Below are 25,227 nucleotides of genomic sequence, written 5' to 3'. Positions count from 1 at the left end.
AACGCTGAACGGTTCAGTGTTGGGAGATAAATTTTATGATCTAGTGGCTGAGATTTAAAACGCTGAACCAAACAGCGTTCTATAGTGATCCCAGATGACATGGATGACCAATCTAGCTGCTAGATATCTAGCCCATAGAACTTAGGAGATTGCCCATGCTGACGTGGATGGCCAATCTAACAGCTAGAGATCTAGCCCATATGACTTAGCCTAAGTCTAGAACATATAGTTCCAATTAATAATGGAACCACATTAACATATAAACACTGCCATGTTTTTAATTAAGAAAGGGGTAAACTGAAACTAGCAAATGTGATACAGAAATGTCAAACTATGATCATGGGTTTCACGTAGGGTGATCCGATCATCTAATATAAATAAGTCAAGCTTGCTAAATCAATATCTCATCTCTATAATTAAGAATTTAGGGTTTACCTACTGTGAAGATTACAATTTTGTCACTATTTTTTTTTTACTCGGTTTACAATTTTGTCACTAATTATACACCATTAGGTTGTACAGGGTATGACTCATGATAACTCATCTCTTAATTGGTTTGAAATTGAATGACTTTACAAAGACAGACAACAAACTAAAACCAATGACCTTGTCAAAATCCCATTCATCCATTCAACCTTTCTTATTTCTCTCCAACCAAATTCTTGTCGTTCACAACCTCTCAAAATAACTAACTTCACATTTTTTACAATTTCTTTCTAAATTCACAGGCCGTTCCCGAAGCCTTCTCCCTCTCTATGAACACAACACCCACCAAACAAACCAAGAAAAACAAGATGTCCAGAAAAACAAAAACTAAATTTTTTGTTTGATCATTTTCTCAATCAGAACAGACAGATTTTGTACAGTTTATCACATTCTCGAAAGAGGACCAAAACAGAAGTTTTTTGAGCATATAAACGCATAGGTCCTGCATCCTTCTAAATTCCTTCCTCTAATTTATTTCTTGTTTCTTCAGCGCGGTGGTTGAAATTTGAATTGTGTCTAACTTCAACATCCAATCTCATTATATTCAGCTTACAAGTCAACCATGCCGAGCAAGCTCAGGAAGGTAATAGGAGCGGTGAAGGACCAAACAAGCATTAGCCTTGCCAAAGCAACTAATTCGTCTAACGTTGATGTAGCTGTACTTAAAGCAACAACCCACGATGATGTTCCACTGGATGAACGTTATGTTAATGAAGTTCTCGTCTTTACATCTTCGAACAAAGTCATGGCCGCTGCTTGTGCACAAGCGATTGCTAGAAGAATAGGCCGAACACGTAACTGGATCGTTGCCCTTAAAACGCTTATGCTTGTTTTAAGAATTTTTCAAGATGGTGATCCTTATTTCCCCAGAGAAGTTCTTCATGCAATGAAAAGAGGTTCAAGAATTCTAAACCTTTCAAGTTTCCGAGACGATAAAAATTCAAGTCCTTGGGATTACACAGCATTTGTACGGACTTACGCTCTTTATCTCGATGAACGTCTAAATTGCTTCCTTCTTGGTAAGCTGCAAAGACGAGCAGTGGTGCGCGAAAGAGAGAATAATAAGAGAATTAACAGAGCTGCTACAAAAAAATTTAATGAGCATGTTAGAGACATGAAACCCGCAATGTTGATCGACAAGATATCTTACTGGCAAAGATTACTTGATCGTGCAATCGCGACTAGACCAACAGGTGCAGCCAAAAATAACACATTGGTTCAAGTTTCTCTCTATGCAGTGGTGACAGAAAGTTTTGATTTGTATAGAGATATATCAGACGGACTCGCACTTCTTCTTGATAGTTTCTTTCATTTGAAATACCAATCATGTTGCGATGCATTTAAAGCCTGCGTCAAAGCATCAAAACAATATGAAGAACTATGTTCGTTTTATACTTTATGTAAGAGTATCGGAGTCGGAAGAGTTTCAGAATACCCCAGTGTTCAAAAGATTGCGGATGAATTACTAGAGACATTACAAGAATTTTTGAAAGACCAATCTTCCTTTCCAAATGGTAATGGTACTAGGTCTTCACCCTTGCAACCTCCTCAATTTCTTGGTGAGCCTTCTAACAATGATGAATCTGGGGCGAGTCCGATTCAAAATGAAGCATCGGAAGGTCTGGAACAAGAACGAGATTCAGATATGGGATCAGAATTACACACTACCCATCAACGAGCGTACTCGTCTTTAGAGGATCTTTTAAGTGTAACAGATGCTGGAACTAGTCCATCCATCTCATTTCATGATCATGAACGGAACTCGGAACAGTGGGAAAAACAAACTCAAGAGGAAGACTTGGGGAGTAATTGGAATATGGATGGATCAATTAGTCGGTCAATGTCAATGGAACAAAGAAACAGTTCGTCTGTGGATTTCGGTTTAGTATTTGACGGTCAAACTCAAGTAGAAGCATCAGTGTCCGGATGTTCACCAGAGATGTCAAGAGATGGATGGGAGCTGGAGTTAGCTGAATGCGCTAGCAACATTTCTTCCACAGCGCCATCACAGAATGTTGCACCACGTACCGGGTTTGATTCATCTCTTTTAGATGAGTTGTATAATCCTGCTGCGGTACATCATCACCATCATCATCAACATAATAACTTGAGTTACAGCAACCCATTTCTAAGTTCGTCGACGAATGACTTGATTGGTTTTACAAACAACCCCAACAACCTCGAAGTGATGTCTACTCCAACCAGTCCCCTCGCCATGTGTAATTCAGTTTTTGATCCATTCTCATCGTTGGTCCCAACATTTCAAGCAAAACCAACATTTTCTGCTCAGAATCCAAATGACGCAGAAAATGATCCTTTCGCAACAACTCCTCCTAGCAGCGCCATAGATCAAGCGACCATGAATCGGCAAAACTTGTTACTAGAACAGCAAATGTGGTTGCAGAACCAAAACAAGATTATAGCAAAGAATATAGCTTAAATATTTTTGCCATGGATAAACATAAATGTAAAGTAAGACAATCCTGTAAACCACTATGTGATTAAAGAGCTTTCACTTTTTATACTTTGTTTTCCCAATTGACTTCTTTATATATTTATGGCCTCTAAAACTCAGATGTTTATACAGAGAAATGAAGAATTTGAACCAATATTAATAGTGTTGGCCAAGACTAGAGAAAATGTGCAATTTTGTGCTTGTGCTTGTACTTGCGCCAACAAGACTAGAGAAATGGTCCACGACTTGTACCCATACCGGTCATCCCATGGACCCAAATTTTTGCCCTAAAATACACAAACGGATCTCAGAACATCAATAGTGAAACAAAAGGGTTTTACATCAATTTGAGCAAAAAACAGAAAGAAGATCGAAATGGGGAAGAAACCATGGAAGATAATACCCAGACCATTACTGGAATCAGTTCTCAATAATCATGCTCAGCATCATAAGGTTCCTCAACCTCTCATCCTTCACGGACCTAGAGGCGTTGGAAAATCTACTCTCATACTCAATCGTAAACCCTCTCTCTTTCTTTCTATTCGAATCTCATAAACCCTCACTCTTTCTCTGTGGTAATCTCTCTGTGTTTCTGTTTGCAGGACTATTGGAAGATTGGAACAAAGGTCCTCATTTTACAGGTTATGTTGATTTTAGTAACTATAAAGAAAATTTCAAACCATGGGCATCTCATTCAACTACACTTTCGACAAAACCCACACTCAATTCACTTCGATTTCAGCTTGAACAATGTCTTGAACAAATGATCGGTGATGGAGTTCGTCTGGGGGTGATTGGTTCTCACCAGGTTTTCACTACACTTAATAAATCACATGGTCTTAATACTGCTCTTCGTCGTATTCTTCAATCTAATACTTCTGGTAACTCTTTTGATCGTAAAATTTCTACATCTGTGTTATGGGATAGAGCTGTTTTTGCAATGTCTTCAAAAACTAAAGTTGATGAGATTGATGAGGTTATAAAGGGTAAAAATGATAAGGGGAAAATTGTTAAACTCAAAGATAAGGCGTATCTGAGAGAAGCTATGTTGTCATTAAAATTAGCTAAAGAAGTTATTGATGTTCAACAAAGTTGGAGAGCTAGTGCTATTGCTGAGTTGAATAGAAATGGTGGGTTTTCCAGAACTTTGGCTAATTCATCTACTGACTGGCCTTGTTTGTTGTTAGAGTTGTTATCTGCTGCCGCTGAGGTTGATCACTTCCAGGTATGATTTTTTATTGGTAGCTTCATTTGGGTGTTTATTGTTTGTCATTTTATTGATTAAGTTGCTTAAACGTGGGGTTTGCTTTGTTGAGCAGCCAAAGCTGGTTATAGACAATATCGAGGTTCTTAAGGATGGAGTATTAATTGATGACTCGACAGTTTCTGCATCAATGTATCACGATAGTTTCTTATGGAGATTAATATCATTGTGTGTGAATGAAAGGTGTTTGCCTGTTATACTAATAACTTCAGATAGGTATGACATGTCGCTTTTCAGGTTTACTTTGTGCTGTTGGTATTTCTGTTTTTCAGTAATTCTCTTACACCTATTGTCTTCAGAAGTAGTTCTAGTATGGTGCTAACATCGATTGTTACTTCCATGATGTTACCCTTGTTGCCAATGTAGTGATCAACTAGTTACACCTTTGATTAAAGTAAAAACATATGATTAAAGTTATGGTAGACAGAACTTTGTTACGATGAACCCATTTTTGCACATCTTATTGTGCCATTCGCTCTTAATCTATAGTGTTTGATCTTCCAACATTCATATGTAGCCAAAAGCATGCTAATCAAGATCAGCTTATGAGTTTATTTAGTTAGTGATCAAAGTCGGTTGTTTCATGGAGCTTGCTGAAATCAGACTTCTCCTTATTCTGTGATTAAAGTTGGATGATCAAATGTTGTGTGACAAGCACATTCATTACTTACTAGAAAGACAATTCAAACCTCTAGCAAAGGTAGACCTGTTAGATTTCATTAACTTTCTAGTCCAGTATAAGTGAATGTACTACTTTCTGATTTTTCACAGCTATTACTCTTATCGGGCTTATATGGATTTTGGGTTTCCAGATTTATTTATTTCCCGTGAGGTAAACTTGGTTATCCATTTCGAATATGTCCTGTCCTTTTAAGGGATTTGTAATTATTGCTTTTTGGAGACTTAATACACATCTAACCTTTGTGATATATACAATATAAAGACCTTCGGATGGACTCTTCATGAAGCTAAAATGCATACTGTGACTGAGTACTTTACTGAATCTGAGGTGAGCGATATTACAAGATACGCTTTTTTATCCAGTTCATTTATTCGGGACCAAAATTATTCCAATTATTTTATACGGTCTTTGGGTAGGATATATTTTACAACTTTTAATGTGAATCTTTTATGACTATAGCTCTAAGAAAAGTTTTAACACCATATTTGTTGAAGTTGTAGTGGAAGCTGATTAGCGAGGTGCTTGGCCCGAACCCTCGACAACTGTCTGAACTCTACGCGCTGAAGCAAAGCAGGAATTACCAAAAGTAAGTTATAGTTGCTTCTCTATTAGATGCCATATTTTGTCATAGACTATAATCGTGCAAGGCTCTTCATCGCATATTACTTTGTTAGCATACTAAGTAGTTATCTTCAATCCATTCTTATGTTCATCTCTTTTCCGTCAGAGTCAGAGCTTGTGGTTATCCCTAAAGCTGAAATTTCACGTAGTGAAAATTTTAACTTTTCTGGAGACTATAATTGCAGTTTTTACCCAACTTTTCTGATCGCAAGGAAATGTGTCTACCCCTTTGAACATGTATCAGAAAATGTATTTCAGTGTTTGTTTTGAAATATAAAGAAGCTCTTGTTTATTTGTCAACTTGTCATACAATTCACCTTGTTACTTGTTAATAAATTTTTTATCTTCCTTTCCTTGTAGGATCATGGAGAATAGCAGCAATACTTTTGAGGACATCTTAGAGGCGTACTTAGCATATATACAAGTAAGTTACCAGTGCTGATTGCAAAGTTCTCATTTTTATTTTTTGAAGTATGTGTGTTTTATGATCAGCAGACACGAGAAAAACTAAAAGGAATAAATTTTGCTTTTCCAGATGGTCAATTTAACTTATTAAACTAATGTTCTTATGGAAAACCAAAAACAAAAAAAAGTAATGTTTATGGAAACCAAAAACCAAAAGAAGTAATGTTCTTATGAAATTCCATTTCTAATATTGGAATATTCTCCAACTTTAACACAGACGATAGAAATGTTTGTGCTTCAATATTGGACATCTCTTATCACTTGACATCAATTTGTGCAATAGTTGTCAATCACGGCAGCTCTATATGCTTATTTGTTAAATCTGGTTAGGTGACAGTGGTAAACCCAGCAATGGAATCAGTCTTGTCTATTTTGCAAAAATTTGCTGTTGATGCACAAAATGGAAGAATCTCAAAAGATCAGCTGCGATTTGGTGCTCCTTGGAGGCATCCACCACGTATTGATGACCCTGCTATATGTTTGGAGTGGGCAAAGCTTCAAGTACTTGATTTCCTACAATCACTAGTCAAAAGTGAATTTGGGGTAGGTGTCGACTCTAGTTTTCATTTCTCCCAACATTTGTCGCAAATGCGTACCACCTACCCGCATCGTTTGATCTGGTCTTGCAAAACAAATATACATTATGGATTCTGAAATTATAATTTTCCCATTAGAGCTATTTGCACCTATCTAACTTTACCAGTTATTTACTCTTTTGTGTAGTATAATTATCATGCTGATTGTAGTCTTGAGATTATGGATGATCCCTGTGCAAACGCAATGGTGGAGGTATTATCTCTTTAAGTATGTTATAAGCATTTGAAACTCAATTATATGATTACTTACCATTTCCTTTTATCATCCTTTTCTAGGTTGGTTTACTATATGCACAGAGAGATCCATCCTTTGTACGGCCTGTATCTGGAGCAATCCAGAGGTGTCTTGCTAGATGGTGAGCAGTTTATGAATCGTGATAACTTCAAACTTGCATGAGTTATTCCTCCAAGTATGCTTACCTCCTCTGGTGTTGGACTACAGGCTTGTCCAAGAACAGATGCAGATGAGCTTCCAGCAGTCGCTTAGGTACTGGTGGCAGCGAGCTTTTCGTGGGCGTAGCTATCGTCACCTGATGAAAGAAGTAGGCTATAAATAGAATGTTTAGGTATGTATCATCTTTACATTGCTAATCTGTTCATTGTGGTTAATTTTGTATTAGCTCAAGTCTTCAGCATATCCAACACCTAGTGAAAATAGAATGCCTAAATTCAAACTGGGTTAATAACCTCAAAATTGCTGATAACAATTGTACCTCAAGGTTGGCGCTGGCTGAGAACATTCCTGTTATACTATCACGTTTTGCTCCACATGGTCACTCATGTAAGTAGCTTTTTATTTTAATGTCATGCGTAACTGTTTTGGGTAATTTCGTTTCTCATTCTCCCATTTGAAACCTACGTCCATGTTTCAAGATTCTTAGAAGCATTCAATATTCTACATATATTTAAATCTTATTTTTGTCTGGGTATACTTGTTTTTGGTTGTTCTTTTCTCCTCCGCCCTAGAAACTTTACAGCCATATCAAAAGGGCACTTCTTTATTTACAGATATTCATGTTTTTCTTCAGTGCACTAGGAAAACAGGGCTGGTGTGGTGGGATCAGGCTAAAAAAAAAACTTTCACAGAGATATACAACACGATAGATGAATTTTGACCCTTTGATCATCTGTTTACTGCGTTTATATTTATCTGTTATTCAAATTCTTCGCTTCCTCCTACTTACAGATTTGATCATCATTGACAGTTTACAACAAAAAAAAACCTCTGTATATTGCAAGGGCAAAGGGCCCTTTACAAACTTCATGTTATGAAAGGAAAAGATAATAAGTAACAGAAGCCATCATTATTTTGCGATTGTACGCCAACATTCTTACTATTTTCCATTTTACTGAGACACTTTAGCTATATTTGTGTAAATTCCGGGAAGCTCTGTATTTCTTCAGTCTTGAACAGACAGTTATTAGTTGTTCCCGTTATTTTTGCTAGTACTAATTATAATCTACTGTTCTGCACTCATTCATTTTGAAATACTGGAAAATAAAGTACAAGCCCGAAGGGGGACCATAACACTTTGTAGAAACAAGATTGCAGAATATATTGAATGTTTGGTACTGCCTTGCCTTAAAATTTGTACCATTTTCTTCTTTGCGCCATGTGAGAATTGGCATAGAGCAGAACTGATAGTGCTGACTGCACTGCTCCATTGTATGGTCTATTGTAGATGTTATCGTGTAAGATAAATTTGCTGGGCTGTGGTATTGATTGATGACATAGTGAACGCCTCAAACATAGAAGAGAACTACTCCTGAGTTATTTTATACGATTGAGCTGTTCTGACCATGATTCCGATGTACAGTACCAAGCAACGACCTAATGCCATTGCCAAACTAAAACATAGACACGACTCCAGCAAGTCTAACCGAACTCTACATTATGGATGTCTATCTACTATAGCTGTTCACATTTTACTAGCAAACATGGAACATATTACTGTATCTACACCCCTCTTTTTTGTACCCCTTGTATTTACTTGAGCGAAACCGAATTGTATAAAAATGGCAGAATCCAGATGCCTCTGTCCGAACTATTTGTTTGTACCCGGTTTCAAATAATTGACTCCCAGCATTTTTTTCTAGAAGGAAAGAGGAATTCGCTAGCTGGGAAATGAACAGAAGATTGTATAGTCGTTGAGGGTCCATTCTCTATTGGATCCAAGGTCTTATATGAGTCAGGCCTAAGTGCAAAAGTGTTGAATCATTGGTTCCTATCCGTTAAACAAGTAAAACTGAATCATTACGCCCCAGTGCCCACCACTAAGCAAATCATTTTTTTTGTACACTCTACTTAAGGCTTTCATGCGTGCTAGAAGATGATCAATATCATCATGTCTATTGATAAGCCCCACCCTTGTGCAAAGTTGGGTGTAACTATAAGATTCCTGTCCATCGATGATGTTGATACTACTGGACAGATGTAGTCACCAAAAATGGCGCCAAATGACCGGCTTACAAGACCTTTGACTTCGTCAATGCCGGCCTTTACTGAAAACAAATGATTCAATGTTTCTTGTCCTATAGTATCAAAATTATTGAACAAACAGGAAAGAGTACTATGCAGCTTTCCTGTCAATCAAAGGTTCGAAGATGAAAGTTTTATATTAATAAACTGTATCCTTGTTTATGTAATCGCGAATATATATAAATTCTTAAATATAGCTTCTGCCTTTCTTGGGTAGATTTCTGTTAACAAACGATAGAGATACCACTTTATTTATTTGTTTATCATTTTTGTTTGACAGAGTTTTACAGAACCTTTTTTTTCTTTCATTGACGACAGAGGTTGAGGAAGGGGAGAGAAGATCAGAAGAGCGGTTTTCGATTCTCGAAATCGAAAACCCTCTTCAATCCATTTCTGTATTCTCTGCAAGAACTTTAACGGTTTCTTTCTCCTCTTCTCGATTCTCTTGTCTGAATTTGTCTGTTGTCGTTTAAAAGCTAGTAATATTCATTCAAGTCTCTTCTGCCCTTGAGGAGAGAAAAGGAGGCTAGACTCTCCTCCTTTTCTTTGTTTTCTTTGTTGGTTTGCAGGTATTTGCAAGAAAATGAACGATTCACAAAGCGGAGGAGGAAGATGGAAATTTCTAAAAGGAAAGCTTGGATTAAAATCGATGACATGCTGTAGTGGTGGAATATGGGGTTTAGGAGCAGCATCATCAAACATGAGAGTCAGAGAAGAGGAAGAAGAAGATGATTTAGAAATGCAATTAACGGAACATGTAGTTGATGTGGGTCCTACTAATGGTACAAGTACAACCACCGGTGGTAGAGATTGTGTTCCTCGTTCAGCATCTGGCATCAATTTGGCCATGGCGTTAGCAGCCGAAAGACATTATAGAGCAGCACAAGAATACGAAGTGGGTCCTACTAGTAGTAGTAGTAGAAGTACATCAAATAATGCTATACCAACTGGTACACCTATGAGAGTATCACTAATGAGATTGCTTGAAGAAGGGGATGGTATAGATTTTGATGAGGATGATGATTTCGATGATGAAGATGAAGAAACGGAGAAAGGGAATGATAAAAAAGGAGGATTGGGCAGTGATGTTATGTGTTGCGTGTGTATGAGAAGGAAAAAAGGTGCGGCTTTTATACCATGTGGCCATACATTTTGTCGTGTTTGTTCCAGAGAGCTCTGGTTAAATCGAGGTTCTTGTCCACTTTGTAACCGTTCGATTCTTGAGATTCTTGATATCTTCTAAACTAAAACAGCAACCAACCTTTTCTCGTAGATATTTGCGCTTCTTTTTCTTGAACTCTAAATTAGTGAGGGGATAGGAATGTGTATGTAGATTTAAATTCTGAACTTGTAATCACGTTTCTCTATTTTATCATTAAGTTGTTATTCTTTTTCTCTACTTTTCCTTTGGTTTGATATAATCAAATCTTCTGTTGTTTGTAACTCATTGGTGGATGAACAAACGATTGACTCTCAGATGTCTCTAGTCTCTACCCAAGCTTCAATAATTGAAATAATTTGGGAGATTTCAAGATTATGAGTGACTCTAGGATTTTCAACGTCTCAACGCGATGAACAATTTAATTTTTATTTTTCTGCATCTTTTATTCTACTAACTTTCAATTTTCAAATGCAAAATTGTGGAGAGGGCCGTTGTTTCGCCACTTGTTCATGGAGTGAGTCAAACCAGCGCCAAATGGTTTGGTGTAAAAAAAAAATTATTTTTGAGCCAATTGGTTTGGCGCATAGAAGTTATTAAATGCGATTTTTTTGGCACCCGCTGCATTAACGTATGACACATGCACTTTTATCATTCAACATAATTGTTACATTAGCCATCTTTTCTCACATTCTCGTTACGTTAATTCTCTCAAGTTTTTTTTGATGCAAAATAAATTTATTAATTAGAAGAAAAGATTACAGCCCAATAATATCCTTTTCAATCTAGCTATGAATGTCGGGGGAAAATGGAACATATACTCAAAATTACTTTTACTGCTCATAACTTTCTTAGCAATAGAGTCTGCTACACTATTTCTAAGTCTATTAACTGACTGACAAGAAAAAAATTCATGATTCTGTAACAAAGTTTTGATATCCAGAATAATTTTTGGTTTAACCAATGGACATAAGAGGTATCCTCTTTTATTGATTTCACTAACACTTCACTGTCATAGTTCACTAACCAATGGGCTCAAAAATGACTTTGTCATAGTTCTTGGAGATAGCCCACACCACTGCACCCTTCGTAGCAAGACATTCTAGTTGCTCCACCTCTTGATCTGGTATCATTCCTCCGTTATAGAACTTTCCTTTGACCCCTGAGCATTCACCTGCAAAACTTCTGGCAATTAGACTTGTACCCCCAGTAAAATTGAGTTTAAGGAGGCATCAATGTTTATTTTAATGAAGTCTCTGCATAGAGGTTCCCAAACCTGTGTTTGAACCTGTAAACTATTAGTAGAAGCTGCATTAGTATTAAAATTACTTTTACAAATATCTAACAGGACATGAATATTGCTGATAGATCTCATACTATTAGGTTTTACTTACTGAAAGATTAAGGAACATCTATCTTTCCAGATGGTTCATCTGGTAATCATTAGCAAGTGCAATCTATCAGTATAATCAGGAGTACTAGGTTGTGCAGGTAGAGCAGTGAACCAACTAAGGATCCAATCAAAAATATTACCATGTATACTCCTAATGTTCCCCACATGTATATTCATACTTAACCAGATGGATCGGGCATAGGGACAATCCAAGAAAAGATGATCTGCAGATTATAAATGCAAAGGATTGTTGTTTCTAAAGTACTTAGCTTCTAAAATTTTGATGAAATAATCGTCAGTTCCAGAGCAAATTTTCCAAGCAATCTTACTTATCAAAGCTTTGTTAAAAACTTCTAGGTTTCTAAATCCTATACCACCAAGCTCCATTGGATAGTAAAAAGAGGACCAACCTATAAAGTTAATACCTTTGTTTCCTCTATGATCCCACCATAGATTTCTCTGCAAAGTCTCAAGTTTATCAATAAGAGTAATGAGAATTTTGAAACAACCCATTTGATAAGTAGGAAGGGCATTTAATACAGATTTAATCATAGTAGTCCTACCTGATTGATTAAGAGAGACAGTATTTCAGTTGTGCAGTCTAGCATCAAAAGATTGTGCTATAGGATCAAAAGACTTAGTTTTAGAATGGCCAAGCAACAAAGGAGCACTTAAGTAAGTTTCAGAATCTCCAACAATTGGACATGTTAAGCCTACCTGCCAGCTCAGAACAAACTTCAGGACTAAGATTTTTGCTAAAGTAGACACATGATTTATTAAAATTCAGAGTCTGACCAGAGATGTTACCGAGCTCATGCAGAATGGATAGAATGCTATCAATATGGTGTATATTAGCTTTAGAAAAAATCAAGATGTCATCTGCAAATAAAAGATGAGTAATGGGAGGAGCTCTTCTAGATACTTTAATGCCTGCAATAACCTTATTAGTTTCTGCAATATTTAATCTTCTAGAAAGAAATTCAATAGCCATAATAAACAAATAAGGTGACAGAGGGTCACCTTGTCTGATTCCTCTTGTAGGCAGATATTCAGCACATGGAGAACCATTCAATAACACACTTATACTAGAAGCAGAAATGCATTGTTGAATAAGATTGCAAAAAGGTTCATTAAATCCAGAATGAGTAAGAACCTTTAACAAAAAGGACCATTCTAATTTATCAAAGGCTTTAGAAAGATCAAGTTTCAAAGCCAAAGTTCCTCCTACACCTTCTTTTTGTTTCATCGTATGAATTACTTCATGAGCTATGATTATGTTATCATGAATAGATCTAGTGGGCACAAAAGCTGCCTGATATGGAGAAATAAGTCTTTTAAGATAAGGTCTTATTCTATTTGCAATGATTTTAGAGACTATCTTATAAGAGACATTACAAAGACCAGTAGGTCTGAAATCAACAGGCTTTTTGGGGACTTTAACTTTTTGGATAAGGCAAGTGTATGTTTTGTTTAAGCATCTAGGCATGAAGCCAGTCTCAAAAAAAAAATTGGACAACATCTACAACATCTTTACCTACAATACTCCACTGAGACTGATAAAATCCAGCTTGGAAACCATCAGGCCCTGGTGAGCTCCATGCTGGCATAGACTTAACAACACAAGAAATTTCATCAGCAGAAGGAATAGAAAGCAATCTGATATTATCATCCTCAGTAATAATAGAAGGAAGAATATTAAAACATCATCAGATAAAACAGGATTACTGGTACAGGCAATAGAGCTAAAATGATCAGTAAGAAGCTGACTAATGTCATTTCTATCTCTAGACCAGTTGTATTAGTGTCACAAAGGGCACTAGTGTTGTATCTATGTTTCCTTCTTTTTACTAGGGAGTGAAAGTATTTTGTGTTGCTATCCATATCTAGAACATGCTTCTCTCTAGATTTCTCCTTATAAAACCTAGTTTGGATTTTATACCAGTTTTCAAGGTCCCTGGTCAAGGCCTTAACTCTATTGAACTGAGAATTAGAAGATGGTTCTTGATGGACGCTTTCTATACTTTTTGGAGTTTTGTAATATTCTTTTGAATATCACCAAACTCCATTTTATTCCAATGGGATAAAGTGATCCTAGTATTCTTCAGTTTATAATCAAACTTATGAGCAGGACTACCAGCTACATTAACATTCCAAGCAGACTGCATTTGGTCTTTAAAAAATTTATGTTGCATCCAAGTACTAAAGAATTTGAAAGGTCTCCATAATCTACTAGGAAGAGGTTCAGTAACAAGAAGAATGGGACAGTGATCTGAGGCAGTATGGCTTAGATGAAAAGCTTTAGCACTTGCAAAGTTAATAAACTACTCATTATTTCCTACGCCCATATTTAGTCTAGCTCTTTTAGGACCAGTGCCATAACTATTACTATTCCAAGTATAGTCTTTACCATCATAGCCAAGATCTAGCAAGCCCGAGTCTCTAACTTTATTCTGAACCCAAACATTAGAATGTCATGTCCCAATGGGGGTTATACATTATGATTAAGGGCAGCCATTGTGGGCTTGGTTATAGGATAGGGCGCTGGGTGTTGTGTAGTAGTAGTTACTGCCTCGTGTATGTGGCTCGTGATGTGCACTTGGTTTGTGTGAGTTGTGTCTGGGGATATAAGAGTACCGTTGTTGTACTGAAAGGAATCAATTAAGAAATGAATTAATCTTGTCCCCAATTTTATCTGTTCTTCTTCATCTCTGTCTTTCCCTAATTCGTCTGTTTCATCTTCTAATCCTCTAATTCTCCTTATCCTTCTTCAATAATCTCTAATCCTATCAACCGATTTGTTTCTGTATATCCAATCGTAGTGATGTTCACTACAAGTGGTATCAGAGAGGTCGATTCTGCGACTGCAAATATGGTAACCCTCACAGAAATTGAAGAACTATCCCTTAAAATTGATAAGTTAGTAAACCTAACTGAAATTGAACAACCATCGCTTCGAGTTGATACGTTAGTGTTAGCTCTGGATGAGATATCGTAATAGTTGGGTGATTGCCAAAGTAAACCATCTCCGGAGTTGTTAGCCAGATAGAAGCGATTTCTAACAACAAAAGCAAATATACTTCTTCTATTAGAGCATAAGATATATGTGAGTGAATCTATTGATGAAGACTGGAAATCTAACTCGTTTGACAACTTCGAATTATTTGGATCGGTGATGAAGAAAGTGCTGCTGATTGTGAAAGTAATCGATGAGAAACTTGAAGCAGCTACTGTTGATTCAAGTTCAGCTAGTAATTTCACTCAACAATCTTCAAATCCACCAGTACCAGATGCGTCAGATGGAGTTTTAGGTTCTTTTCCTGCTACAAATGGTTCTCACAAATCGGGTGAATCGCAGATGACCGAGGATGAAATTGTTTTCAAATCGAAATCAATTTCACTTGATTCAGGTGATTTGAGTTTAGTTGGAAGGTAATTTTCGATCTACACCACTAATTATTTTATCTAGTATCAATGGATCAGGTAGTATCGATGGGTCTACAAGTCGACTACAATGTTTCTAGACTACCAAGATAAACCATTCCCTCCCTTATTAGAATTGGCTAGGGATGTTTTTCTTCAATTTGAGAAGGCTGATTATGTGAGCAGGTTTAGTAAAATGTTCTTATTCTCACTTATGAAGATGTGTTATGAAAACTTGAATGTTCATAAGGCCTTATTCGTTGTCGACAACAAGCTGTGTGGTAGAATATGTTTTTGCCGTAGTTTCGATTTGGCTCGAATTTTATTTGATCCAGGGAAGTGGTTTGAGATGATCAGGATGTATTCTCATTATGACAGCAACAGTTTTCATTTCAGTTTTGGTATACTTATTTTTGGTTTGCATGCTCTGAATGGGTTGTTTCTAAAGCGTGGTTTCAGTGCAAATTTTGTTTCTGAGTTTTCTGAACTTGGGTACCATATGGATCCGTTTATTGAGTTTCCAAATATACTTGATTTGGTAAAAAATGGATACAAACGTGTTTTCAGCATGTTTTTTGAGGAGAAGCCACATCGCAATAATTTTTTTTGGTTTGCATGCTCTGGTGACCTAAGTCTTCATATTCATTCCAACAGTAGATGGAGTTTCAAGGGAAATGTGGGCTTTCTAAAGTTACAACTGAGATATTGTTTACTTACAATCCCTGGTTGTGTAAGAAGAATTCTGAACGGTGCAAGAGGTTTCCATTGTAGCTTGTTTGTTACTGGAAAGGTATTTGATCGAGGACGGTGGCTAGGATCGATTATAAGTAGTTCTAAATGCTTGAATATTCTTACTATGTTGGTTCTTACAGAGTCTACTTGGATGAATGAGTACAATGGGGAATTTTTTTATGAGCTAATTCTAGCACTTCGATACTGTTCACAATCATTATGGGAGCATTCTATTGTGTTTGTGTTTGGCAATAATGGTGACAGTCAGGCTGTTTACAAGTTCCTTGAAGAAATGTTGCAACAAGGTAGTGGTACAATATCTACAGCTGAAGTGTTTGAGAACAGTCATGAGCTTATTGATCAAATGTTTAGTAATTGTACAAAGAATTTCATCTGTAATAAAGGGAGTTTTAACTTGCAGCTGAGATGTGGGTTACTTATTAGGGGTATGCTCATTTTGGTTGCTGCTCAACAGCTCCTCCCTTGTGACAGTCAAATGTTAGCACGGTGGTTATGGGACAAGATGCATTATCGTAGAGAAGAATTGTATGAGTGGGAAATGGAATTCCAGAACAGACTCATAGAAGTTAATGGAGATGTTCATAGTGTTCTACTTCTACATTTGAAGATTGAATTAAAAGTGTTTGCATATGTTGTTCCAAGATTTTTGGCTACTATGGGAGGGATTGGATCTGTTTCCTTCTGCTCGACTACAATAGATGTTAGAAGTGAAATTAGACTGCAAGGGAGTATAAATAGAGAGTGGGAGTCTTCCTTATCTTTATGCATGTTATTATCACCTAAAGAGATCGAATGTAGAGTATGCATTGCAAAACTAGACATGTTGAAGATGGAAACGTCATCACCAGTTGTGGTTATGCTTCTAGTGTGGAAATTGATCATTCTAAGGGAGTACAATTATTTGGTTTTCTCATCTCAGTTTGGTTTCTCTGTGTTCTCCCTCAGATTATGGGGTATGGTAAATGGCTGTGGTTATGTACTAATTCTTGTTGAGCTTCAACTGGGATTACCTAGCTTTGTGGGTTGTGGTGGTATTACAAGGTGTTCAGAATGGAAGGATTTACTTATAAGAGTGGTGGAAACCATGGACATGCTTGTAGTGTTGAAGGGTGGTGATACTGTACTTGAAAAATCAAATGAGTTCAGCCAAGGGAATGAGAAACCTAAAGGTAAATGGGAAGGACATATCAAGGACATCGTGCTTGGAAACAAGAAACTATTTTGTATAGGTTCAGGGTAGTCTGTGGATCCGTTAGAAATGAGGTATATTCTCACATGCTACAAATTTATATCCAAGTTTGAATTACTTGCCAGTAGCGAAGCAATTAATCTTTTAGCAGTGAGAATCGGTTTTCATCTCCAACTCCAAATGTCAGGTTATTACAAGAGGTTACATCTGATGATTCATGTTCAAACATCAACTGATAATGAAGAATATATGCTCAGAGGTGCTCCTACAGCGAAATGGCCTATCCTTTTTGACGTTGAGTGTGGCTATCATGGAACCGTGGCCAAGATGGAGCCCTGCAGTTTGCTTGAGAATGATCAATGGGTTGTGAGTATTTCCTGGAAGTATGTCCGGGTCATATTCACGTTTACTACTAGTTCGAGATGCAGTTGTATAGGCGGTGCCTCTTATGTATCCAAGTTCAATTCTCATCCTTCATCCTTGAGGACATGGATGATTTGAAGGGGTGGGTATTTGTCATGTCCCAAAGGGGGTTATACATTATGGTTAAGGGCAACCATTGTGGGCTTGGTTATAGGATAGGGCGTTGGGTGTTGTGTAGTAGTAGTTACTGACTCATGTGTGTGGCTCGTGCTGTGCACGTGGTTTGTGTGAGTTGTGTCTGGGGATATAAGAGTAGCGTCGTTGTAATGAAAGGAATCAATTAAGAAATTAATTAATCTTTTCCCCAATTTTATCTGTTCTTCTTCATCTATGTCTTTCCCTAATTCGTCTGTTTCATCTTCTAATCCTCTAATTCTCCCTATCCTTCTTCAATAATCTCTAATCCTATCAACCGATCTGTTTCTGTATATCCAATTGTAGTGATGTTCACTATATAGAACTATGGTTATTTTTAGACAAGTGGAAATTAAGATTTCCTAGAATAAGCCAAGATTGGTAGACAACTTCACTAAGTTCATACAAAAAATTCCATTATTTCTTTTTAGGGTCATTATAGGTTGAGCCATACATAAAGGAAAAAGGACTTCTGATTTAATAGGATCTAGTTTGATTAGAGCATGTATGATGTTGTCAGCTGTACTTGCAATATCACAAGATATACCATTCTTCCACATTAGAATTAGGACACCAGCATAACCTACCCTATCAATGCAATTATAGTTATCGTAGTGATCAAACTGAGCTATAGAGACCATTCTTTGAGTGTCAACTTTAGTTTCAACAAGAAAAATGAAATATGTTGTTTAACCAGGTTCTGAAGTTGATCCCTAGTAAAATTGTTTGCAATATCTTGAACATTCCAAGATATTATTTTCATCTTGCAGAGTGTAAAAGAGACTAAAAAAGTGAAAGCAATAAGAAAACAGGGAGTGATTTTATGAAATCTAAAATGATGGGGAATTATAGAAAAAAATTGAATGAAGAAATTGAAATAATAACTAATATGTGAATGAGGTTTTGTAAAGTAAATACCTTGTTCACCCTTCCCGTGTTTCTAGATTGCTTTCCCCCAGCTATGACCATTTGAGTAGTTTGATTTGGAGCAGGAAGGCCATTCATAATATTAATATTAGAGGAGGAAGATTTATCTGAGCTTGCTTCATCCAATCTAATTCTCTTAGCAATTTTAGTTGAGTCTGAGCTACTTTCAACAATTTTCCCAAAAACAAACTCCATATTAACAACATCTCCATCTTTGGGAGGGATAAAAGATGGTGTTTTCTCCAGTTTCTCAGGATTCTTCTTAGACATTGGTGCTTCATTCGATGTCTTCTTATCTTGGGTACCTTTGTTCTTCTTGACTTTTCCAAAGAAATGTGGTTTTTCATGGGCCTTAGCAAGGTAATCAGCTGCAGCCTTACATACATGCTGTGAATGATTAAGAATGTAGCATTCTGTGCAGATTTTGCTTGGCTGCCTTTCATAAAAAAAAAAATTATCCACCTCATAACTCCAACATTTGTTAAAGCTTTGGCACCTCTTCTTAATGGGTCAGTTAGTTCAATCTGGACACAGACTTTGACTTGATCACCAACAGAAGGAATGGCATTTTCAGGATCAATACCTATGAGTTCACCCATCAAAAATGCCATCTTCTTCACAGACTCAGGATTCATATGTTCAGGCAGTAAACCTTTCAATTGAATCCAAAAACATTGAAATCCCAAATCTACTTCCGAATAAATTTTCTCTGGAAAGTATTCATGTATAACCATAATATAACCATTCACACTCCATGGTCTTAAATCCCATACCAGTTTAAGAAGATCTTTTTTGCTGAATTTGAAAACCATTATATTAGGATCAATTTCCACCACCTTCAAATCTTCATAGGAAATAAAATTCCATGTATAAACAATGTATTTTTCCACCGTATTGTGACTCATTGTTCCTTCAATAATAATCTTACCAATCAGACTAGCTTCCCATTCCACTTCATCCTTATCTTCTTCATTACTGACAGTGTTATGAATGATAACCTCAGAAGTATATCCTAACTCAACAGTAACTTTCTTGAATTTGTTAACCAGATCCATGACTGGGTTGGTTTTTTCTGGCTCCATATTAAGAGTAAAGTTATAACCAAGATGATGTTGAGAAACATTGCAGCTAGGGTAATTTATATTACTAGAATTTGTGAAATTACGGTTTCCTGTTTTATCTAAAGGTAGAATAATGATCAAGATTTCTTGGAGCGGAATATTGTGCTTTTGATTGACAGGTATATTATTTGCAAAGCTGTCTACTTTGACGAGGAGTGAAAAAAGGAAACTAATTTTCCAGAAGTAACTGATTTGACCAATTTTGAAATTGAACAAAAAGCAGGATTTGAATATTTGAATCAGAACAGCAGTACGACTCAGTTTGAATTTCCAAACGGAAATGGCCTTCAAGCAACAAATCTTAACTTCAACGAGTTGAAAAACATACTCTGCAAACGCGTGGATCATAACCAGTAACAAGGAAAACGCCATTTGGGACGAAGCAATCTGCAAACACATATAGGGAGAAAATGAGATTACTTTTGCATAATATTTTTTTTAAAAAACTTAAAGTATAATAATAAAAAGCATTGATGTAAAGATGAAAATAGAACAGACTAAAAGATTAGTAAAAAGATTATATGAACTCAGAAAAGAAGCATTGTGATTAGATTGCAAACAAGAAAGGAGATTAGATCATAAGATTGAAGAAAATAGAAGAAAATTTTGAAACCGAGTTGACTCAAAAATCTTTCCCCTACAAAATATTTTTTTTTTTTGTTTCGTGTATCTAAATGATGTATGCCCATCAATTCACTCAAGTTAATAACTTGAATTACATCCGTTCATTCTGGTATTATATTGACAAACACTTTATAGGTTCTACCTTAACTCCCATATAGGTTAGGAACGGCACTACCTTGACTCCCAATATAGGTAAGGATTGGTACCACCTTGACTCCCAACATATGTAAGGATCGGTTCTAACTTGGTTCCAACATAAGTAGAGATCAGAACTTCCTTAGATATTCAATGAAAATCGGACCACCTATTATATTGATTTCTTTCAACTACAACACAAGTTTTTAAGTCTATTTCCTTAAACTCATGTAATCAAACATACTTTTCTAGGAATGAAATCAATCATAAGTTCGTTACACAATCTAGTAAACAAGTTACAAAGATTATCTCTATGTCGCAATTACGAAGTTCAAAGGATAAGCGTAATATTTCGTAATTCAATATACATAAGTTGTAAAAAAAATTGTATATTCTTCCTTGACACTTTGCTCATAATAATATGATCAAGTCTCTAATACTAGAATTTCGTGTGTATAACTTCGTATGTTATGTTTTCAATCTAAATGACTTGAAAGCAACGATATAGAAATGGAAACATGTCAAGTCTTTTATTACTAACCTCAATTGGAAGGATGATGTCTTTGTTGATGTCGATACGTCTTCAGAATCTTCAGGTCTTCAGAGTAATACTTGTATTTCTCAATATTTCTAGACTTCCTAGTCTAACCTAACAAAGTTGACTCTAGTGAACTAATCAAGCGACTTCTAATTTTCGACATTAAAATATGATAAACAACCTTGACATACCAATGCTTGGCGAGTTCAACGGATCGATGCTCTAACATTAGGCATCCAAACCACCATTGCATACATACTTTTTCGTACCATTTCTTGTAGATAGTGTCACAAACCCACTCAAATCAATATTCTCCATAGTCAAATGAGGAAAACATTAAATCATGCACAATCAACACATAAAAATTCCCCAATTTAATCATGTTTACAGTCTCAATTTTACCACAAGCATCATCAACACAATTATCAATCATATTATGGATATTAATTTCCCATAAATTTATCAGAGCAGCCAAAAAAATCTTCATGCCACTTTTGTGCCCAAATGAAACCCTAGTTTCATTTAAAAATTTCAATCAACACTACACAATATGCATTAACAAACCACACAAGATCATATTCAACAAAAAATCCATTCAAAACTTATATCAAAATAAGAAAATATCAAAAAATAATCAAAGTTGCTTCACCATACCTTGATTGGGTTTGGGGAAGAATCTCTTTGAATAAAGCATGAATCGAATCGCAAATCAAAGAAGTATGAACCCCCTTAGTTTTTTTTAAGAAAATCGACCTAAATCAACATGATTTATTCCGTAAAAAGCTATATTTTTTCGAGAACAAGAGAGGAAGAAAATAGTTGTAAAGAGAAATCAAGTTCTCTGTAAATTTATAAAATTTCTGATGCATTATTGCAAACAAACATCTTCTGCTTTGCGCTAAATGGTTATGTGCCAGGCGGAATATGATCTGGCGCAACTTCATTCAATCTTGAATCATGATATGGGTTATCCCTTGAATCAAGGTGACTTAGATAAGCTTGAAAGTTGAATTATGAACCATGATAAAAGTTAATATAAGAAGTCTTATAAAAATATTATACGAATATTCGTGCAAACTCTATAAGTCGAACTAATATGCTATGGTATAAGTGTATAATTTGCATTACTTCATCGTTGTATGTTATTTATTTTTGATAGGTAACCCTTTGGAGTAAGAAAGCATGAATGTGCTCACATGCATTAAAGATGAAACCTCGAAAATTAAAAACTTTGTGTTATAAAAACCTGTGAATTGAAATATAAGCATTATACATGAAGTTCAAAGAGAAAATTATGATACTTGAAGGACGACATGTGAATTACAGTAAAACCTCTCTGGAAGAATACTCCAAATAGGAATAAACTCCATATGTGATAAAAATTCCCGATCCAGATTTGGGCAAGTTATATTTAAGAATAAACTCCATATTAGAATAAGTCATAATTTTTTCCGGTCGATTTTTGTGTTTCCTATATATATGTGTGTGTGTGTGTGTATTTTTCGAAGTACATGTATGGAATTTTTTTTGTTAGGTCTATTCAAGGTAGACCTCCATATAAGAATAACTCCCATATAAGATTTTTTTTTGTGGTCCCTAGGATATTATTAAGATATGTCTTACTAATCAAACAGAGTAATATATGTTGATCAATTCAAGTGGAATTCATCTTGTAGACATATAGAATCACGTCACATCGAAGTAAATTATCCTCTGCCAGTGATATGCTTAGGATGGTTATAGGAATCTAATAAAATGTTCTTAAGCTTAATAAAATGCATTGCAAACAAATAAGAAGCATGTCGAGGACATTAGAGAAGGAAACAAATGCTAAAATAAATAAATAAAACTTGATTAAATACCCAGCTCAGTGATTTATGTAAAAAATTTGTCCGACATTGAAAAGGGGAAGGTAATAAATACACCACCAAATATTTTGTTTCAAACCTAATGTACACTTCCCTGTGGTGAAGTTTAACAAAAGATAAAGCAGATGAAGTATTTCCTTGTATAATATCTACAAAAGATTCTTGAATCACAAGAAAGATTAATATAAAACTTGTTGATACTTCAATTATAAAGAGTGAATCAGCGTAATGTGGAAAATAATAAAAGAAAGAAACCATAAATTTTGTTAACGAGGAAAACTGTAATTGCATAAAAACTCCTCGTCCAATATGAACACACATTGTATCAAGCCGCTACAAGTACTATATAATTATATGACTTCAGTCTAGAACATATTTGAGATCGAATAAACCCTCCAAGCTACTTTGCAGCACTTGTGACTTATCTCTTGCTTCTCGAAAGGACCTGCACACTTGATTCCCGTATATGATGTTCCCGATGGGACTACATTGTTCCATAGTCCTCCATGAAGACTAGCAATACCCTGCCTCCAAAATGATGCTTATTGATTTTGAAAAGGCGAGGGTACTCAAATATACCACAAGCTAAAACTTTTCCTACCTATAAGTCATTTCTCCGAAAGTGATTGTCTATGGACTGATTCGAAACAGTACAACTAATCGGTTCACACTTCGTGTGATCGTCTATGGATACGAGATCGAGACAATGCAACAACGAAGTATGTTTACTTGATACAAAGTTTCGGACTTAACCAAACACAATAGGATTTCTTATCAATTAAATAGGAATTAACGTTTGTGTAATTTACTTTAATTATAATAAAACAATTATAATGAGGAAATATAAAGTAAATGACACAACAAGATTTGTTAACGAGGAAACCGCAAATGCAGAAAAACCCCGGGACCTTGTACATAATTGAATACTCTCAGGATAAAGCCGCTACAAAAAATTAAACCTAACTTCGTATACTTGAGACCAAGCAACTAAACCTATAGTTCACCTGGTTCCGTCTGTATTCCCAAGCCTCCAACTTATAAATAAGTCACGTACTTGGAACAATTCCTTTGGTTCGTATTCCAAACAGTAAAGGACCAACAAATCTGTTTGGTATCAACTCTATTCAACCAAGTGATATGAGTCGGACAAAGGCTCTTCCGTTTATCTTAACATAAACTCCTTCGTCGGGTCCTTAGATGTATCTTATGTTCAATTAATGAAGTAATCGTTTAATATTAAGCCAACAACACTATTAATCCAAAGAATTATGATGATGCCGATCTACTCAATTAATCAATCCAATCTACCACAAGGATAAACCGATTATTAATTGGATCTTCTTTTACCAAAACAAGTATTGTGCATACCAAAGATTATAAACCCAAGTCAGATCTTCAATACCTTCTTTGTCTTCAAATATTCTTAAATCTTCAATAAAAACCCGCACACAATCACTTGAATCTCTTGTGATCAATCACACACAAAACGGAGTTTGTTAACAATGGATTATCACAAGATCGTCTTTAGAACCAACAACAGTCTAAAGATCCTTATCGAAACTCTGAACTAGTTTGAGTGAATCTAATATCAGAAGAGAAGATCCTAAAGCATAAACAAACTAGGTTCAATCAAATTTCAACCACCGTTAGTCAATCAAATCAATCGAAAAGAAAAGATAAACCGCAATTATCTAGTTTCCCACCAACGGTACACGCCAGAGCTTCTCAATCTCAAAGAAGACTTTAAACTGAGCGGTCGTAAGAGATTTCGCCTAATTAGGTTACTCTCCTCTCCGAATAGGCGGCTACACCAATAACAACAACAACAAAAGAGGAAGTCTGTTGTTATGAAGGATTAGTTTGCTAGAAAGGAAAACTTCAAGTATTTATAGACAAGGAAGTTTGGACACCAAGGAATTTCCAAAACCGAAAATATTCTCAAGATATTCATTAAAGCACAAATTCGGTTTCCATAATTCCTGGAAATGGTCTGTCCAAAAATAATGATCGAAATCTCTCGGAAAATCTAATTAGTAAATGCACATTACTAATTCTTATATTTTCCCGCAAAATGAAATTAATAACCTTAATTTAAAAGATTCTTAACTTACTTATGTTTCGGTCCTGGGATTTTCTTCCTTTAGCTATAAAGGAATTACTTTGAAAAACTAAAGAAATAAACATTCACAACACGTGTTCAAAGTATGTCGACATCCTTACTTTGTAAGTTCTCTTTCATACTTACAACCTTGAAACCGATTTGCCACACTTCCAAACAAGTTTAGAATTGGTTCATCTGACTTTCAATATCTATGTGATTGATCAAACAAATATTCAATCACAATCATGGGTTTAACGGTTCTACCAAAACAAGTTTCGGTTCTACCTCCATGTGAGTACTGTGCATAGTCACACTAGCTTTCCAAAATTCGGTTGACTAGGTACTAGGATCGGTTCCTCACATATATATGGTATCTAACTTATATGTGTTGCA

General features: G+C 35.8%; 3 protein-coding genes across 4 annotated transcripts; all 3 read left to right on the top strand.

Moving 5' to 3' along the window:
• Positions 1-763: 763 nt before the first annotated feature.
• LOC113288053 (clathrin coat assembly protein AP180-like) lies at positions 764-3,010 on the top strand. Its single transcript, XM_026536995.1, has one exon. It carries the CDS (start codon positions 1,049-1,051, stop codon positions 2,924-2,926), a length of 1,878 nt encoding a protein of 625 aa, XP_026392780.1. The 5' UTR covers positions 764-1,048; the 3' UTR covers positions 2,927-3,010.
• Positions 3,011-3,119: 109 nt separating this feature from the next.
• LOC113288054 lies at positions 3,120-7,897 on the top strand. 2 transcript variants are annotated; one of them, XM_026536997.1, is made up of 13 exons: positions 3,120-3,458; positions 3,544-4,166; positions 4,261-4,421; positions 4,977-5,037; positions 5,149-5,214; positions 5,388-5,473; positions 5,869-5,932; positions 6,304-6,516; positions 6,697-6,762; positions 6,846-6,925; positions 7,012-7,135; positions 7,289-7,350; positions 7,775-7,897. In XM_026536997.1, the coding sequence occupies exons 1-11, from the start codon at positions 3,317-3,319 to the stop codon at positions 7,124-7,126; spliced, it is 1,677 nt and encodes a 558-aa protein (XP_026392782.1). In that variant the 5' UTR covers positions 3,120-3,316; the 3' UTR covers positions 7,127-7,135; positions 7,289-7,350; positions 7,775-7,897. The 2 variants fall into 2 exon arrangements, with proteins under 2 accessions (XP_026392782.1, XP_026392781.1); XM_026536996.1 differs by having other exon boundaries at positions 7,598-7,897.
• Positions 7,898-9,314: 1,417 nt separating this feature from the next.
• Positions 9,315-10,524, top strand: LOC113288052 (probable E3 ubiquitin-protein ligase LUL4). The gene has a single exon (XM_026536994.1). The coding sequence runs from the start codon at positions 9,632-9,634 to the stop codon at positions 10,289-10,291; it is 660 nt and encodes a 219-aa protein (XP_026392779.1). The 5' UTR covers positions 9,315-9,631; the 3' UTR covers positions 10,292-10,524.
• The last annotated feature ends 14,703 nt before the right edge of the window (positions 10,525-25,227 follow it).

The sequence above is a fragment of the Papaver somniferum genome, chromosome 6 (assembly GCF_003573695.1).
Source record: "Papaver somniferum cultivar HN1 chromosome 6, ASM357369v1, whole genome shotgun sequence".
Lineage (NCBI taxonomy): Eukaryota > Viridiplantae > Streptophyta > Magnoliopsida > Ranunculales > Papaveraceae > Papaver > Papaver somniferum.
This window is presented reverse-complemented; position numbering and strand designations above follow the sequence as displayed.